This window comes from Rhamphochromis longiceps, linkage group LG23 (genome assembly GCF_057381845.1).
Source record: "Rhamphochromis longiceps isolate RC_006_pf linkage group LG23, R_longiceps_female_GT1.1, whole genome shotgun sequence".
NCBI lineage: Eukaryota > Metazoa > Chordata > Actinopteri > Cichliformes > Cichlidae > Rhamphochromis > Rhamphochromis longiceps.
Window position 1 is genome coordinate 20,117,365 of NC_140578.1, and position 18,916 is coordinate 20,136,280.

The 18,916-nt window shown below is 43.8% G+C and overlaps 1 protein-coding gene across 1 annotated transcript; it reads left to right on the top strand.

The window, feature by feature from the left end:
• The first annotated feature begins 408 nt into the window (after positions 1 to 408).
• Positions 409 to 14,928, top strand: eif5b (eukaryotic translation initiation factor 5B). Its single transcript, XM_085399691.1, has 26 exons — positions 409 to 555; positions 2,372 to 2,479; positions 2,565 to 2,628; positions 2,724 to 2,891; positions 2,981 to 3,485; positions 3,559 to 3,698; positions 3,783 to 3,860; positions 3,965 to 4,115; positions 4,197 to 4,292; positions 4,383 to 4,469; positions 4,563 to 4,622; positions 7,392 to 7,675; positions 7,761 to 7,868; positions 7,962 to 8,072; positions 8,150 to 8,217; positions 8,295 to 8,436; positions 8,535 to 8,666; positions 9,188 to 9,370; positions 9,456 to 9,617; positions 11,741 to 11,872; positions 11,971 to 12,102; positions 12,206 to 12,282; positions 12,547 to 12,711; positions 13,190 to 13,328; positions 13,412 to 13,573; positions 14,079 to 14,928. Exons 1-26 carry the CDS (start codon positions 521 to 523, stop codon positions 14,184 to 14,186), a joined length of 3,597 nt encoding a protein of 1,198 aa, XP_085255817.1. The 5' UTR covers positions 409 to 520; the 3' UTR covers positions 14,187 to 14,928.
• The last annotated feature ends 3,988 nt before the right edge of the window (positions 14,929 to 18,916 follow it).

The following is an 18,916-nucleotide window of genomic DNA, read 5'->3' on the forward strand; positions in this document are numbered from 1 at the left end:
AATAAGATAAGCAATAGAAACTGATAATAGCGTAATTAAATCTTTGTTGTATGGAGAGGAATGGCATTTATACATCACTTTTATTCGCCACTTTAAGTATTTAGACGTTTTGACATTTTCCAACTTTGATAGTAAAAGTTAATTAAATCATTAACTGTGGAAAATAAACCCAAACTCTTGTGGAAATGTGTCACTAGGGTGACCATATTTTGATTTCCAAAAAAGAGGACACTTGGCCCAGACATGGAGAACTTACTGTTTGCTTAAAGAAAACTTTAACATATTTAAACGATGCCTTCTCTGTGCGGTTAATAAAAGGTGAAATAAAAAATGTCATATAAGCTTTTACAAGTCAACAAGTGCAAAAAGAGGACGGTTGGTCACCCTAGGATGTATGGCATTAGAGGTGGAGGAGCGGAGTGGCCCCTCTTCGCGGTCAATAGGAGATCTTTGCCCGCTGTGAGTCGTCGTGTACGTCGGCCAACACAGAGCAAAGTAAGCGGAGACCTGAAGCTTCAAGATGGGGAAGAAACAGAAGAAATCCGGAGAGGACAGGTAGGGAGCGCACCGGCTACCGATAAACATCACTGGTCCGCACTGACACCGAGCCCCATCGGGGCTCTCCCGGCCCGTGAACACCCCCAGACTGGCCCGTTTTCCCGCTGCTTACACTGTTAGCTTAATGGCTAGCCATGCTAGCGGATGCTAACCACGAGTCTGTGAGGGAGTGAGGCAGCGAAGCTTTAAACAGCCTGAATGTGGCTTAAGGAGAATTACAGAACAGCAGGCGGGCTGACACGGGCGAATCCGGGTTACCCTAGGCCTGGGTGGGCCTCCCGCCGCCAGCTGCGGGGCTCACGGGAGCCACATGTGTCCGCGTTAGCCGCCTCAGAGCCGGCTGCTCTAAGAGGCGGCCTGCAGTTGCTGTAACGGAGACACATCACCTGTGAGCAAAGACCTGCTCGATGACGCAAGCCTGGCTGAATCACCTGAGCCGCTGCGGTCACGGCTATCCCCAGGTACAGCACAGATGTGCTGCTGTTGCTCCTTTATTGACGAGTAAACTCTAAAACGTGATTATAGTAAATATAAACAGAGCAGGCAGGTACAGACACGCCACAGTCTGGGAGCGATCACCTGCTTGTGAAAGGAAAGTTTAATCGGGTTTTGGTACGCTGATGAACCCGATCACCTAATCTTTCATTTATAATCAATACTAATAATGCACTAATAATAGTCGAGAGGCTTCAAACTAGTTTTAACCCTCCATGGACACCGTTGCACGAGAAACGCTCTGATCAGATTAAACGGCTCAGGGAGGGAAACTCACACTAATTAGCTGAAATAAACATTTAACTCAAATATAGATATAACGGGAGTGATGATGCAAACACTGACGTCACAGATGGAGCATGAAACTCCTGCCAGATGTTGGGTTTTAATATTATTGTTTTCTGTGTTAAAGCGTATTGAGGTAGTAATGCCGCTTCTAGCAAAAACTTATATTAAATTCATTTGTAGTTTCTTGTCTGCTGATTTTTACTGTCTGTCTGTGTTTTTGAACTTCTCCTTACACCTTTGCAGGTTTTATGTTTGTTTGTTTCGTTTTATTTGTTTGTGTTTCGTCTTTGTTTATGACTCTTTACTCGCTATTTGTGCACGTTACCATTATTTTTTTATACTTCATTTTTTCTAGTTTTTCCTTAAAGTTTCTCGTCATAACTTTTTCCATTTTTCTTCATTCTTGAGGAGGTTTTTTTTTTCTTTATTTTAAACTTTGCATTTAACGTTTGGTTCCTTTGTAATTTTTGTTTTACCTTTTTGTGCATCTGTGCATCTTTTTCTGCACACTTAGTCTCTTTATGAACTCTCTTCTAAGGTTTTCCCTCACAACATATTAACAGTCTGTGTGCAGCTTTTTGAGGCCTACTCAGTAATCCAAATGTGCCTCCAGCTCACTTTGTAGATGAATTTAAACTTTGAAAGTTTGATCTAAAATGCCAGAAAATCTCAGATGTAATTGATAAATCAGCGGTTTGCTGTTGCCATACTTCATCTTCAGTTTCACAGAGCAGATTAGATGTCTTCCTTTGTGAGTCTGAAGCCAGATGATATTTGATCTACAGTGACTTGAGGGAACGCAATCCGTGGTTACAGCACTGCTGTCGCTCTGTGCTCGCTGTGCCTCAGAGGGCTGATGGGAAATGAAAGGAAATGAGGAGTCAGCAGCTCTTCACATTCACATTCTTCTGACACAAAGAGAAACACAGTCTAACTCGGTCTCCTCTCGCAGCCCGTGTTCTCAGTGTCTGACCAGGTTTTAGTCGGGTGTCACTCTCGTGCTCTGACCGTTTTTCAAATCTGTGCTCAGTGCCAAAGATGACATCGACGCTCTGGCGGCGGAGATCGAAGGAGCCGGAGCTTCCAAAGAGCCAAAGGGAAAGAAGAAGAAGAAAGCAGGGAAGAAAGATGACTTTGAGTGAGACATTCTTCCTGATCGTTTTTATTTTAATCAAGCTTACTGCTTTGAAATTTCCTAAAACAGTTCTTTCCTCCTCTTCCAGTGAGGATGACATCATGAAGGAGCTCGAGGAGTTATCGCTCGAGAGCACAGGAGGAAAGGGGAAGGTAAACGCATCCGAGGGGCACTTCAGCTAAAAAATGCTTTTTCAGTCAGAGAGATTGAAGATTTGTTCTGATACAAAGAATCTCTCTCTGTGCAGAAAACAGACATCACAGAAGAAGTAGAGAGTTTCGAGCCCCCTAAACCGGAGAAGAAGAAGACCAGAAAAGGAAAGAAGGGCGGAGCCAGCCCCGAGGATGAGGAGGGTGATGATGCTGAAGGTCATGTTGATGGAGAAAGGAATGGAGAACAAAAGGAGAAGAAGAAGGTGAAATAATGAACATAAACGTCATATCATAGAAATAAGAGCACAGACTCTTTAGAAAGTGTCTAAATTTCTATTCTTTGCTCCTCCAGGCCCCACCTCCTACTCCTGCTTCAGAATCTGACGATGACAGCAGCTCACAGTCTCGCCTGAAGACCAAAGGAGGAAAGAAAGGAGGCAAAAAACCTTCAGTGTCCGACGAGGAGGAGGACCAGGACAAAGGTATGAGGAAAGGAGAAGAAGGAGGCAGCGTTGGAAAGGATGACTCCGAAGACGATGAGGAGTTCACCTCCAGGAGAGACAAGAAGAAGAAGAAAGGGAAGCCTTTGAAGGCCGAGAGCGAAGACGAGGAGGAGCAGCAGGAGGACGATGGCACCTTCAAAATCAAGACGGCTGCACAGAAGAAAGCAGAGAAGAAGGAGAGGGAGAGGAAAAAGAAAGAGGAGGAGAGGATGAAGCAGAAGAAGCAGAAGGAGAAGGAGGGCAGCGTGGAGCCAAAGAAAGAGCCAGAGAAGAAGACTGAGTCCGCGCCTCCACAAAATGCGCCTCCTGCAGCAGTGTTGGAAGAACAGGAAGGGGCAGAGCCAGCAGCAGAGGGTAAGTTATTATCAGGAAAAACAAGAAATCGTGTGATGCCATTCAGTGTGACGGGTTTCTTCTCCTTCTGCAGAGGAGCCAGAGGGCGACAAAAAGAAGAAAGACAAGAAGAAGAAGAAAGGAGAGAAAGACAAGGATGAAGACAAGAAGAAGAAGGGACCTAGCAAGGCCACAGTGAAGGCCATGCAGGAGGCCCTGGCCAAGATGAAGGAGGTGGGGCATTGTGGGAGACGTAGTCATGGAGATCATGATGGGATGGGTGCTTGATATCTGAAAATGATTAAACTGTTTTTGCAGGAGGAGGAGCGAGCCAAGAAAGAGGAGGAGGAGCGGCAGAGGAGGCTGGAGGAGCTGGAGAAGGAGAGGCAGGAAAAGGTAAAACACAAAGCTCCACCACCTCCTTCTTGTTCTTCTTCACTTTTGTCTTTCCTGTCGTCTCATCGCGAATCGCTGTGGCATCGGTTTTGCTGCCCTTGTAGGAGCGCCTGGAGCAGGAGCGCAAGGAGAAGAAGAAGCAGAAGGAGAAGGAGAGGAAGGAGCGCCTGAAGAAGGAGGGGAAGCTGCTGACGAAGGCCCAGAAGGAAGCTCGAGCTCGTGCTGAGGCCACGCTCATGTTGCTGCAGGCTCAGGGTGGGTGCTATGAGCAGAAGTATAATGCAGTCATTCCAGTACAGTCAGCTCTGTACAGCTAATATGATTCTGTGTGTGCAGGTGTTGATGTGCCATCCAGAGACAAAGAGGTGCAAAAGAAGAAACCTGTTTATGGAGACAAGAGGAGGAAGAAGCCCGCCACCCAGACTCCTGAAGGTACAGCGCTGCTGCTCGCACCAGCCGAGAGACGCTACAGTCCTCCTGCTGGTCATATAATAAAAATAATTTTGTCATTCCCCTTCCCAGAAACATCAGAAGTGACCTCGCCGACTTCAGAGACTCCAGAGCCAGTTGCAATGGAAACAGAGGCTGAGGCACCGCCTGCAGAACCAGGTAAGAGCTGCAGGTGTGAAGTGGAGGTATCAGGGTGGTGTTTTATTGCGCTGAACAGAAGTTAACTTGTTTCTGTTCTGTCTCTGTGTTTAGAGGTGAAGCCAGAAGCTGCTGTGGATAACTGGGAGGCCATTGCCAGTGACGAGGAGAAAGGTGAGAGCCTTGGTCACCTGAAATGATTAGATTCTTTCCTCTGTTTTCACATCTAATAAAGAAGGGGAGAAAAACACTGCAGGGAAAAAAAGACAGTTTCACCTCCAGTCAGAGGGTCGGTGGTTCGATTCCCAGCCTTTTGAGTTAAAATGTCCGTGGCAGGATATACTGAAGTCCAAAAAGCAGCTGTAGCATGTGTGACTGTTGGCTTTGAGGGACCTAAATTCTTTATATGTTGCTTTTATTTCATGAATAAAAAGAAAGGAAAATGGGGCTCAGCAGGACACGACGAGAAGCAGGTACTGAAACTGTGCTGTGCAGGCAAATGCTTGTTTTAGTACCCGAAAGGCATGGCTTAGATTTGTGCTTGTTTTAGTACCAACTAGGCATGTCACATATGTGTTTCTTAAACATCAAAGTAGGTCTAAGCTTGGTGTGTGTTAGGTGTGCCCTTTTGGTATCACAAAGCATGTGCAAGCTGTTTTATAGTATGGGTTAGGCATGTGTGATGTTTTTCAGTAGCAAAAATGGTCGTACTAAAACAGGCTCTTTTGGTAGAGACTTAGTATCCCCCCTTTTTGTGTGTGTGTGTTGTTTTTTTGGTTTTTTTTGGAAAGGCTAGACTAATTGTGTGTTTTTTCCTACTTATGGCTAGACTAAGCCTGAGGTGCTTTGGTATTGAATAGACTTGGAGAGAATCGTGTATACTTTTATCAGCACTTACTGATTGAGGTGTTTCTGTTTGGTACTGACCAGACTTAGACAAGTTCTTTCTGCTCATTACCAACTAACCGAGGCAAGTACTGTTGTTTGGTACTGATTAAACTAAGGATGTACTTTCATTGGCACAGACTAGCCTTCTTTATTTTTTTGTTTGTTTTTAGGTACTGACTAGACTGAGAGTTCTTTTATTTTTATGCACTAGGCTTTTTGGACTTAAGACTTTCAATATTAAAAACATACAGTGGGGCAAAAAAGTATTTAGTCAGCCACCGATTGTGCAAGTTCCCCCACTTAAAATGATGACAGAGGTCAGTAATTTGCACCAGAGGTACACTTCAACTGTGAGAGACAGAATGTGAAAAAAAAATCCATGAATTCACATGGTAGGATTTGTAAAGAATTTATTCGTAAATCAGGGTGGAAAATAAGTATTTGGTCACCTCAAACATGGAAAATCTCTGGCTCTCACAGACCTGCAACGTCTTCTGTAAGAAGCTTTTCTGTCCCCCACTCGTTACCTGTATGAATGGCACCTGTTTGAACTCATCATCTGTATAAAAGACACCTGTCCACAGCCTCAAACAGTCAGACTCCAAACTCCGCCATGGCCAAGACCAAAGAGCTTTCGAAGGACACCAGGAAAAGTATTGTAGACCTGCACCAGACTGGGAAGAGTGAATCTACAATAGGCAAGCAGCTTGGTGTGAAAAAATCAACTGTGGGAGCAATCATCAGAAAATGGAAGACATACAAGACCACTGATAATCTCCCTCGATCTGGGGCTCCACGCAAGATCTCATCCCGTGGGGTCAAAATGATCATGAGAACGGTGAGCAAAGATCCCAGAACCACACGGGGGGACCTGGTGAATGACCTGCAGAGAGCTGGGACCAAAGTAACAAAGGTCACCATCAGTAACACACTACAATGGCAGGGAATCAAATCCCGCAGTGCCAGACGTGTTCCGCTGCTGAAGCCAGTGCATGTCCAGGCCCGTCTGAAGTTTGCCAGAGAGCACATGGATGATACAGCAGAGGATTGGGAGAATGTCAAGTGGTCAGATGAAACCAAAGTAGAACTTTTTGGTATAAACTCAACTCGTCGTGTTTGGAGGAAGAAGAATACTGAGTTGCATCCCAAGAACACCATACCTACTGTGAAGCATGGGGGTGGAAACATCATGCTATGGGGCTGTTTTTCTGCCAAGGGGACAGGACGACTGATCCGTGTTAAGGACAGAATGAATGGGGCCATGTATCGTGAGATTTTGAGCCAAAACCTCCTTCCATCAGTGAGAACTTTGAAGATGAAACGAGGCTGAGTCTTCCAACATGTCAATGATCCAAAACACACCGCCCGGGCAACAAAGGAGTGGCTCCGTAAGAAGCATTTGAAAGTCCTGGAGTGGCCTAGCCAGTCTCCAGACCTCAACCCCATAGAAAATCTGTGGCGGGAGTTGAAAGTCCGTGTTGCTCGGCGACAGCCCCAAAACATCACTGCTCTCGAGAAGATCTGCATGGAGGAATGGGCCAAAATACCAGCTACTGTGTGTGCAAACCTGGTAAAGACCTATAGTAAACGTTTGACCTCTGTTATTGCCAACAAAGGTTGTGTTACAAAGTATTGAGTTGTATTTTTGTTATTGACCAAATACTTATTTTCCACCCTGATTTACGAATAAATTCTTTATAAATCCTACCATGTGGATTCATGGATTTTTTTTTTTCACATTCTGTCTCTCACAGTTGAAGTGTACCTCTGGTGCAAATTACTGACCTCTGTCATCATTTTAGGTGGGGGAACTTGCACAATCGGTGGCTGACTAAATACTTTTTTGCCCCACTGTATGGGCAAGGCCTGTGTTGTTGTTTTTTTTGGGGGGGGGGGGCGTTTGCTGGCATTGACTAGTCACGTGATGGTAGAGCTCGGTCTGTTTCACTATGACAACATTCATTTTAGACAAACATGTTAAATTTAAGACAAAACCGAACTGAAGCATTAAATGTTATAGCAGTAGAATTAAAACTTCCATCTGTCACCTTTCAGAGCTGAAAAAAGTCCACATTGAGGTGAAGGAGGACATTGCTGCTCCTCAGCCTGCTGCTAGTGAGGATGAAGAGGAGGAGGAAGAAGAGGATGAGGATGATGATGACGAGGAGGAAGATGAAGACGATGAGGACAGTGAGGAAGAAGCTGAAGTGGAGAAGCCAACGGTCGCAAGCCAGGGTAAGAGGAGGGCGCCGAGCGAGGATGAAAGCAGCGAGAGCGAGGACGATGATGGCAGGACGAAAGAGGAGCGACTGTACGACCGCGCCAAGAGGAGGATAGAGGTGAGAGACACTGCAAAATCAGGGGGAGTGACAGGATCTCTCTCTATACCCATCTCTGACTGACAGGTTCTGTTTGTCTCCTTAGAAACGCCGAGCGGAGAACATGAAGAACATCGACTTGGAAACGCTGAGGGCACCAGTGGTGTGTGTGCTCGGACACGTCGACACCGGCAAGACCAAGATCCTGGACAAGGTGACGTTTACTCTCTGCTTACAGAATTTTTACCAACTGTTACTGACGTTACAACGTTTACTTATTGTTGTTTGTTTTGTTGTTTGCGTGCAGCTCCGACACACCCACGTTCAGGATGGCGAGGCCGGAGGAATCACTCAGCAGATCGGCGCCACAAACGTCCCGAAGGAGACCATCGAGGAGCAGACAAAGATGGCTAAAAACGTATGCCATCTCACTCTGAACGATGAATAAACTGTGTTTATGGTTACTGTGTATTAACCCCTGTGATGTTTGTGCAGTTCAACAAAGAAAGCATCAAAATCCCTGGCATGCTGATCATCGACACACCTGGACACGAGTCCTTTAGGTAACGCCCGTCTCTCCTGACTTGCCTGTCTCACTCACCTGATTCTGTCTGTCACTAACTGACCTCTCTCACTGCAGTAACCTGAGGAACAGAGGCAGTTCACTGTGCGACATCGCCATCCTGGTGGTGGACATCATGCACGGCTTGGAGCCTCAGACGCTGGAGTCCATCAACCTGCTGAAGGAGAAGAAGTGCCCCTTCATCGTTGCCCTCAACAAGGTCTGCCAGCTCCTCGACATCAGCCTCACCTTTTTCTTCTTCTCTTGCAAATTTTCTGAGATTGATTTTTAAAATTTTTTTTTTATTGCCGTTACCAGATCGACCGCCTCTACGACTGGAAGAAGAGTCCAGAAACCGATGTCGTGGCTACACTAAAGAAGCAGAAGAAGAACACAAAAGACGAGTTTGACGAAAGAGCCAAGGCCATCATTGTGGAGTTCGCACAACAGGTGTTGAGCATTACATCATCATTTATCAGCCAATCACAGCACAACAATGAGAAATACTTATTCATTATGGTCATTGTGCCATTTACTTCCATTCAATTTCAGATGATAACAGTCCAATAGCAAGTTTTTCTAATGTTTCATTAAAGAGCGTGAGTTAGACAAGAAAATACATAATGTACTTAGTATCTATTTTGTATTTATGTATATACTGTATGTAATATATACTCACTACTTAGAATATTATCCTACTTATAATTAAATATAATCAAAATGTTATTCAAATGGGTAAAACAAAAGATTTTTACTGTTTTTATTCAACAAAATAAGCTTCTCAGCAAGTTTTATTATATTATAAAGTCTCCCTAAAAAGTTCAGAAGCTGCATTATATAGTAATCTTTTTCACAGTCTGAAATAACATTTTGTAGTTTAGAGCATCCAGCATTGAGGCTTGAGGAACACCAAAGACGACATCAAGCTCAGTTTCCCTGAACTTTGTTTTCTGTGTGCTGTTTGTCCTCAGGGTCTTAACGCCGCCTTGTTTTATGAGAATAAGGACCCCCGTACATTTGTATCGTTGGTTCCTACGTCAGCCCACAGTGGTGATGGTATGGGGAACCTCATCGCCCTTCTGGTCGAGCTCACCCAAACAATGTTGGCCCGGCGGTTAGCGCACTGTGACGAGCTGCGAGCTCAGGTCATGGAGGTGAGTTCAATTTTATCTGTTGTCTCTACTTTTTCCATTCCTCCACCGTCCAGACACTAACTTCATGTGATCTTTGTGTGTTTAGGTAAAAGCGCTGCCCGGTATGGGAACAACGATAGATGTCATCCTGATTAACGGTCGTCTGCGGGAAGGAGAGACCATCATCGTACCAGGGGTGGAAGGGCCCATCGTCACGCAGATCAGGGGGTTGTTGCTGCCACCTCCACTGAAGGAACTCCGAGTGAAGGTAAACATGTCTAAAATTTTGTTAGAGCAGCTTTTAAACATGTATCTGGCTCAGATGTAGCGGGAAGATTTTTTACTATAATGGCTTTGAGTTAAATTACTCATGGTGTTTAAAGCAGTCAGTTCAACAAAAAGAGCTGCTTGTATCTGTTTCATGCAGCTTCCCTCACGTGTATATGAGGGAGGTGACTGTAGTTAATTATTTAGCAGATAACGATTTGTGTGACACTTTCCCAGACAAAGCGCTTTATATTAAAAGCATTAAAAAAGGAATTTAAGTAACACAGTCAACGTTTAAAAAATAAATAAATAAATAAATAAAAACTGGGGAAAAATGTCGGCTTTAGAAAAGATGTGTGGTTCGACTGGGTCATTTTTATGAAGGGCCTGCTTTGTCCTTATTTGATTTATTCCTCAGATTTAGGACTTTTTATTTTTATTTCTTTGTTTTCATTGACCAGTACAAACCATGAATAGAATGTGGATTCCTTTGATATATGATGATGGGGCTCCCCCTGCTGGCACATTATACATTTGTTTCTCCGCATTTGTTCAGTCTTTGTGTGATTATTTTTCATATTTGATATAAAACTAAACGCACAAAAAATTGTTTGGCGTTCGTAAAAGATTTTTCTTTAAAACAAAAACTTAACGCTGATTTAAAAACGTTATCCTGTACAGACTAATCCTAAATAAAATTGCCCACAATAATAGTTGTTATATTTTCCTCTAAATCTAAAAGATTGAGGAATGAGAAGACTTTACTTTGAATTTTCTAAAATGATGCTTTTAAAGTGAGTTATATGGTGAGTTTTACTAATGGGGTCACATTAACTCATGCAAAATGCACACTTTTGTTATGAAATGGTTTTTAATGACTGCATACACACACGTCATATGTCAGATTAGGTCACACAGTCTTTGCCTTTACTGCAGAAGACCAACTATACACACTGTTGTTGTTTTTCCAAGTGCATCAAATCCCTCTCATTGAAGGCTTGTTCATCTAAGTCAGCCTGCGGCCTTTTCCTGTCAGAAATAAGACTGTGCTGTAAATTTCCAGCAGAGCTTTGTTTATTCTCTCACATTGAGAGTTTTAATCACTTTTAATTATTTATTTAAACAAAAAATGAAAGAGAAGAAAGAAAAACAAGAGCGGCCGAAGCTCGAGGATTTCATTATGGAGCTCTAACTTCTTGTACATATGCATTGTTTTTCAGCATAAACATGTGTTTTTGACATTTGTCTAAAAAAAAAAAAAAGACAAGTCAAGTATGTTCTGCAATCCAAAAAACCATCCTGGTTTTAATTGTTTTTACACTTCATTGTTCTTATTAATGTTTTTAAGCACTCAGGTTTACCAAACTCAGCATGAGGGACTATGTGTGAAGAAACAAGATCAAGCTTTAGTGGTGGTGAATGATGGAGAAGTGCACTTTATCATTAGACATGAATTCACTTCTACTCATAGGCTACGTCCACACCAGCCCGGATAGATTTGAAAACGGCGTTTTTATCTGAAAAAGCGTTTTCAGTTGTTTTCACAGAGTTGTGCGTCCACATTGAAACGCCCGAACACGCTTACGTTCCTGTACTGCGCATGCGTGAAGCGCAAGAAGATTCGACCTGCCTCATTTCTGTCTGCCGTTTCTTTACTTTCTGGTTCTTTGAAACGTTGCAGCAGAATGTTGAGTTTTTTAAATGGACTAACAATGAGGTGGAGTTGTTTCTGCGAGTAACACAAAAGTACAAAGTTGCAAAAGCGAGTGAGAGTTAAAGAATTTGAAGAAAAGCCATCTGGAGCATGTACAGACTGATATTAATCTTTAATAGGGCTGTCAAGATTCAGAGCAAACAAAACAACTGCTGTATAATGCCCTCCGCTATCTTAGCGTAATTGGTCACATGACTAAAATGTGTCATCATTTTCGAAAAGGCTCCGGGTTCGCTGTCCAAAACGGCGTTTTCAAATGTTCCGCTTTGGAGAGCATTTTCAAAATATTTGAAAACGCCGTGTGGACGGGAGGACAAAACTGAGAAGAAAAGATGCATTTTCATGGCCATAGTCTCTGCTTTTTGGACTTCATAAATGTGGTTGACGTGTTGATTGGTTGTCGTGTGCAGAACCAGTACGAGAAGCACAAGGAAGTGTCGACGGCTCAGGGAGTGAAGATTCTGGGGAAAGACTTGGAGAAGACGTTGGCCGGGCTCCCCCTGCTGGTGGCTCACAAGGATGACGAGATCCCCGTCCTAAGGGTAACAGTGCTTTTCCCTTTAGTCCAAGTTAAACTCCAAGACTAGGACTGAACTGGTCCTGTAAGACTCCCGGTTTGCTTACACGTGCTGGTTTTCAGGATGAACTGGTGCGAGAGCTTAAGCAGACTCTGAGCTCCATCAAACTGGAGGAGAAAGGTGTTTACGTCCAGGCATCGACGCTGGGATCGCTGGAGGCTCTGCTCGAGTTCCTGCGGACATCCAAAGTCCCTGTAAGTACCTGACAGTACAGCTGAGAGCTCTTATTTTGAAAATCTACAGGAAGTAGAAACTAACAGTCCTTGACCTTTGAACTCTGTGTGTGTGTCCCTGCAGTACGCTGGCATTAACATTGGCCCAGTTCATAAGAAGGATGTGATGAAGGCGTCAACCATGTTGGAGCACGACCCGCAGTACGTCACAGTATAAACACACACTCAGCCAAAATGAACACAAGTTAGTTAGTGCAGAAACACTGTAGAATCTGCACCCACAAATATCTGGCTAATTTTAATTTAAAAATATTTGGGACAACTATTAAAATATTTTATGATCCAAAAAAAAAAATCTGAATACATTTCACAGACGTCCTTGTATCTCTGTTGAAATTAGTACTGGTGGAGCACTGGTGTAGAACCTGTAGATGTGACAGAGTTTTGGGGGGTTGGTGTTGGCAGGTACGCTGTGATCCTGGCCTTCGATGTGAAGGTGGAGCGGGAGAGTCAGGAGATGGCTGACAGTCTGGGAGTTCGCATCTTCTCTGCTGAAATCATCTACCACCTATTTGATGCTTTCACCAAGTACAGAGAAGACTACAAGAAGGCCAAACAGGACGAGTTTAGGTAAGAAAAGCTCACGTTTGTGTTAATTGTTCAGATTTCTTTGGGTGTTTTTGACTTTTTATTGACTGGAATAACAAGCAACATACTATAACATAGTGAAAAACTCTAATTAAATAGTTGATGGAGTCCAAAAGGCTTTTATTTGTCCATTGCAGCTAATAAGCCTTTTTTGTATATATGCAAATATATGATGGTGTCCTTTCACAGAATAACTTCTGTTTAACTAACCCTGTGTTTTGTTATGTGTTTTTAATGATCTATAATACATTTGTAGATGATTCTATTTGTTATTATTGGTTGTAAAAGTCAGTTTATATGCAGATGATGCTCTTGATTTATTTTCACATTCTTCCAGCGTGCCGCTGAAAATGGAGCAGATCAGTGTGATAATTAGGCTTCAGTAACAATGTGACTGTGATCGATTAATTTAACTTATGGGTTGTTCGAAGGTTAATGTGTTTTTTATCTGTGTCATCAGGCATGTTGCCGTGTTCCCAGTGAAGCTGCGAGTTCTTCCTCAGTTCATCTTTAACTCCCGAGATCCCATCGTGATGGGGGTCACAGTGGAGGCTGGAGTCCTGAAACAGGGAACGCCCCTCTGCGTCCCCAGCAAAGCGGTAAGACCCGCTTACAGTCTCTGTGGATGTTTGTGTGAATTATAAAATGAACTGTAAACTAACCCTTTGTGTTCACATGTCAGTTTGTGGACATCGGTGTGGTCACCAGCATCGAGATAAATCACAAGCCCGTTGACAGTGCGAAGAAGGGCCAGGAGATCTGCATCAAGATTGAGCCAATCCCAGGAGAGTCGCCAAAGATGTACGGGCGCCATTTTGAAGCCACAGACATCATCGTCAGCAAGGTGAGGACACGCCCTTAAAGGAGGAACAGAAGAACGTTAGACGAGAGGCTTCACAAAAATCACAATTACCGTGAACACTGCTGTTCACTCCGCCGCTAAAAGGTCGATTTCAGTCAGTGTCCAGGTAGCAGTGTTAGGAAGAGGAGACAGAAAAGCAAGGAAGAAATAACGAGCCTAAATAGAGGCTAAATAAGGGGAAAGAAGGAGAGGAAGGGTAAGAATATCTTCGTGTCTTTCGAGTTAGTCAGGCCAAGAATTTCATGTAGTCTTTCTGTTTTCTGTACAACAAAAGCAGAGACGTCCAGACAGTGAAATAAAACCTGGTGCTGTTTTTCAACTGTGTTTAAACTAGTTTTACGTTGTGTTCACTTTAATTTCTGTTTGGTTTTACTGTCAAAAAATGGTTGTAGCAGCAGGCAAACTTAAATGTGGGCTCAGAGCTTTTAGAGCAAAGAATGAAAGGCTGTTTCTGGTTATTTTAACAACCTCTTTGTTTTTGTTTCAGATCACACGGGCGTCCATCGACGCTCTGAAGAACTGGTTCAGAGACGAGATGCAGAAATCTGATTGGCAGTTGATCATGGAGCTGAAGAAGACCTTTGAGATCATCTGAGGGACCTGAACTACAAAGACACACACTCGCTCTTCCTCCATTAGACGACAAGGCAGCGGCAGCGACCAACGGAGGAACAAAGAGAAAAAATTGAAAAGAGAAAAAAAAAGCAGATAAAAGACGTGACAGTGTTTTTCTGTGAGAAACGAACAGTTTTTTCCACTGTTGTAAACAGTGATAGTTTAGACATAATACACACACACACGCACACACACACACAGTATTCCAACGTGCCTGTTCTTCAGCATCAACGTTTTTGGTTTTTTTTCCTTCTTGTTGTCTGCTCTGATATGTGGCTGCTGCTTCGTACCCAGGCTCCGCCCCTTCTTACCCAGACTGAGGCTCACGAGCTTAATGAGGCTGATGTGCCACCTGAACAGGTGCATTGTGGGATTGTGCTGTGCAGCGCCAGGCCTCAAAAGGGAAACAGTTTTTCTGTTTCTTCTTTCAGCATCAGTGAGGACGGCGCCGACTTTACAGACATTGAAGAGTTGACTTTCTCTTTGCTGTCCTGCTCGGCGGCCATGTTGGGAGGCCAGGGTGGCGTGGGATGATGGGGTGAATGACAGATTTTAAACTGTTTTTGCTGCAACTGCTGATGTAATAAATTCCCATGATTCTGACGAAACATGCAGAGTTTTCGGTTCATGTGTGCCACAAACACTAAAGATACAAATCTGTCTATATGGAAGTCTGCTGATGCCAAAATAAAGTAATTAAAAATAATTATTAGAATTAAAAATACTGTTGTTTTCCTTTCAAAATGATGCTGTATTGTTTGCAGAACATTCTTAATATAAGTGTACAAGTTTGATACGTGGGACTTTTCTGATCGTATATTCTAACTAATGGTTAAAAAGTTGCATGAAGGCTGGTGTACATCCTACTTCAGTGGTCTTTATCTTGGAGTGGACGCTTAATTAGTACCAGTGGTGTCGGAACTAACTCAGTGCTAGCTAACTAAAAGCAGCTGATCTTTATCAGGTATTGAAATTATTGTTGCACTGTTTTGTGTTTTATGTGTGATTGTTTTCATTGTAGATGGTGACTTATTAGCCTCACAAGTGGTCAGAGGATTGAATGGTTGAAAACATTTACAATCTTGTGCTGCTAGCCAAGCAGTCACATTTCCAGTGAGTTACTGAGGGTTTATGCTTCAGCAGGAAATGTACATTGTAGCGATGTCATAACTGGGAACCCCTCTGAAACCTCATGGTATAACCTGATGTGCACCTTCCTGAAAATGTAACTATACACCTGTTCAGTGCCATCTGTCTTCTTTGCATTTCCTTTTTTTTTTTTTTTACTGCAGTTTTTGAATTGATCAGTGAGAGGATCAATCATTCTCCAGCATATAGAGTAACAATTATAGCATCAAAATAAGGATTCAAAACTGTCAAATTCCTGGAGAGCAATTGCTGAAACTTGAAATGAAGGTGAGGGAATGAAAATAAAAATATCTACCTCTGAAGGAAAAACTGACCATAACAAAGACAAAGCACCCAGGAGGGGAAAAAAGTCCCTGCATTTTATTTGTTTCAGCTGCCACCGCATATAAAACACCCAGAGATGACCAAAAGAATTAACACATAATGAACCAATGGAAGCATGAATGCTTGTAACAGGGCAGGCCACCATGTCTAAATCAGGGCTCGTCCTGTTCAATTAAAACACTTCTAATGTTGTACTCTTAAACAAGTAAGTGTGCTAATGAAAGAATCAAAATTAATGTTTACAATCTATTTATAATAGGCACACACAGACACAAACATCCATTCCCACCCTCATGCTCCGCAGCAGCAGGGAGGCCCCACACTCCAGACCGCAGTCGGACGGCCAACTCCTCCTCCTAGCCCCCCCGCTCCAGCAGGTCGCAGAGAATGGGGGTGAGAGAAGACTCCAAACCTCCCTCCACCCGCTCATTGTAATGTTGATGCATGTGTGTTCTAAGGTGCATTTAAAACCCAGGAGGGCATGGAGCTACCTGCCAGAGAGCAGCAGGTAAGCGCATGGTCCCTCCTGCTAGCCCTCAATGTCTACGTGTATTTAAAATTGAGAGGTGGGCAACGATGCCAGGGGTGAGGTGTACACCCTGATGGTAATTTGGACTCCGTGTATCGTGCCCACCCCCAAGATCCTATATGTATGTGTAATGAGAGTGTGAGTAATGTGAATGTCTAAGTTGTGGGATAAAATTGAGGCAGAGGCAGCCAGAAGGGGACAGAGGGGGGGGTAGCCTCCTCTGCACCCTGGTGACATACCCCTACTCCAAGGTCCTGCATGTGTGGGTGGTTGTGGTGGAGCGGGAAGAGGGAGGCAGCTGGAGATGGGGAGGGAAGGAAGGGAGGGGCAAGTGACCCCTCCCTGGGGCCAGCTCCCCTCCCTTCCTTCCCTGACCCCAGTAGGCACCCCCATACTCCGCGACCCCCCAGGGAAAGGGGGCCCAGGCCCATCCAGACCGGGAAAACTGGAAAAACTGTTGCCTGCTCTGATGAGACACGCTGCTGTGAGATTCAGATGGCAGGGTTAGAATTTGAGCAATATGGAAGCATGGATCCGTCCTTCCTTATATCAAAGGTTCAGACTGGTGGTGGTATAATGGCATGGGGTTATTTCCTTGGCACTTTTTCTAAACACCACAGCCTACGTGAATATTTTTTGCTGACCATCCCTGTATGGCTTCTTCCAGCATGATAGCACAAAGCTCAAATCATCTCAAACTGGTTTCTTGAACACGACAAGGACTTCATTCTACTTAAATGGCCTCTACAACCATCAGAGCATCTTTGGGATGTGTTGGAACGGGAGATTTGCATCATGGATGAACAGCTGAAAAAAATCTGCAGCAACTGCAGTACACCAAGTAGGGGAGAGCGGGGTAAGTTGTCACACTTTTCACACTGACTAACTCTTACTGAGCACCATACATCACAACGTAATAAATGTTTCACCAAATGAAAGAAGGAAGTCTCGGGCACATATGATGTATTCATTACATTTTCATATCTTATCTCATTACGGAGTTGTAGACTGTTGAATGGAGAATGTGTACTTGTGACAATTTGCCCCATCGGCAGGTAAGTTGTCACACTAGATTATCTTAAAATAAGAACACAAATACTTAATTGTGATTATTGATTTTAATTGTTAAATTCAAACCAAAACTGGAAATTTGAACAATTATGCCAAGAGAATTTGGAAAAAAAACAATTATTTCAATCCAATACACATTTTAATCAAAACATTAAGTAGAAAGAAAACTTTAGTTTGAACTTTAAACTCAAATGTTCTCTGGCTTGCACATAAATCCATCATAAATGAATGGAATGCTGCAAATAACTTGCTTTACTTAACATGTTTATCCTCTGAACAAAACAGATGCCCTATTTCTGATTAATCAGACTCAACTTCAGAGTCACAATTCTGGCACACATAAATTGCCTGGCCTGAGGTGCAAGCATCATGGGCCCATTAGTTGCATTTTACGCATTTTACCCAGGTCTCTTTTGGACAACTGTTTGAAAATGGCTCCACACAGACAAGGCAGAAGCACTCTTCATCATCTGATGATGACTCTTGAATTATTTTTCTTCTTTTAGCTGCGTTGTTCTTCATAGGTCCAGATGTTTTCCCCCCTCGCGTCCCTCTCTTTTGAAACAGCTTTTTGCTAGATTCAGCCTTATTCTTTTCTTTTTCTAGTTGCTGCTTCACTGGCGTGTCGGTTAGAATTGCTGATTTGCGTTGTTTTCTTCCTTTGCTGGATGGTTTTCGGCGGCCAGCTTTTGGATATGGCCGGATGTCCTCTGGAGTTGGTAGTCCGCTGTCAGTAATTGCAGTGCTGGGTAAGGGTGAGCTCGTGATAGAGATGGTGCTGGAGCTTGGCAGTTCAGAGTTGGTGCTGGGGCCTAGCAGTGCAGAGTTGGTGCTGGGGCCTGGCAGTGCAGAGGTAGTGCTGGGGCCTGGCAGTGCAGAGGTAGTGCTGGGGCCTGGCAGGTCAGAGTTGGTGCTGGGGCCTGGCAGTGCAGAGTTGGTGCTGGAGCCTGGCAGGGCAGGGTCCGGAATAGGGCGATCTGTGATGTAGGATGGTGCAAACTCGGCTGTTCATTGAAATGTTGCAGGAAGTCAACAAAGTGTGTGTCTTTCATCCATCCAGAGGAATTTGCCCCTCCTTTGCTGCCGGGTGGCCCGTTGATCAGGAAATGGTCATGGAAGTGGACACGTGGGAAAATAAAGTATGGAGGTAAACTATTCCCTATGGCTGAGACAGCACAGGCCAGTGTGACAAGGGTTCCCCTTTCAGCAGAGGTCAATGACCCTACTTGTTTGAATCCACGTCTGGCCAACACTTTGTCTGGTTTATGTACAGTGGTGACCCCAGTTTCATCAACATTCCAAATGTCTCCTGGTCCAAACTCATATTTGCATAACACTTTCTCTAAGTTGTCAAAGAAAGCATTGACATTCTCTCTGTTGAAGCTACTTGCCCTGGCAAGGCTAGTTGCTTCTGGCTTTCTCAGTGACAATGTTGTATGCTGCTTTAAAAAGCCTGTAAACCACTCTTTGCTGGCCTTTTCTTTTTCTGCCCACAAAGGCACAAACTTCAGTTCGTGTGCCACAGCAAACTGGTAGGCAAGCTTTCTGACCTCACTTGGTGACAGACCAAAATAAATGTCAGCTGACCTAGTAATATATTCAACAAGCTGCTTTTCCAAATCAGGGGAAAAAATCTT

Excerpts from the sequence above, each read along its gene's own strand:
- eif5b (XM_085399691.1), top strand. The coding sequence starts at position 521 with ATGGGGAAGAAACAGAAGAAATCCGGAGAGGACAG. Across the intron at positions 7,676-7,760 it reads GCGCCAAGAGGAGGATAGAG|AAACGCCGAGCGGAGAACAT; the intron begins GTGAGAGACACT and ends TTGTCTCCTTAG. Across the intron at positions 8,218-8,294 it reads CCTGGACACGAGTCCTTTAG|TAACCTGAGGAACAGAGGCA; the intron begins GTAACGCCCGTC and ends CTCTCACTGCAG.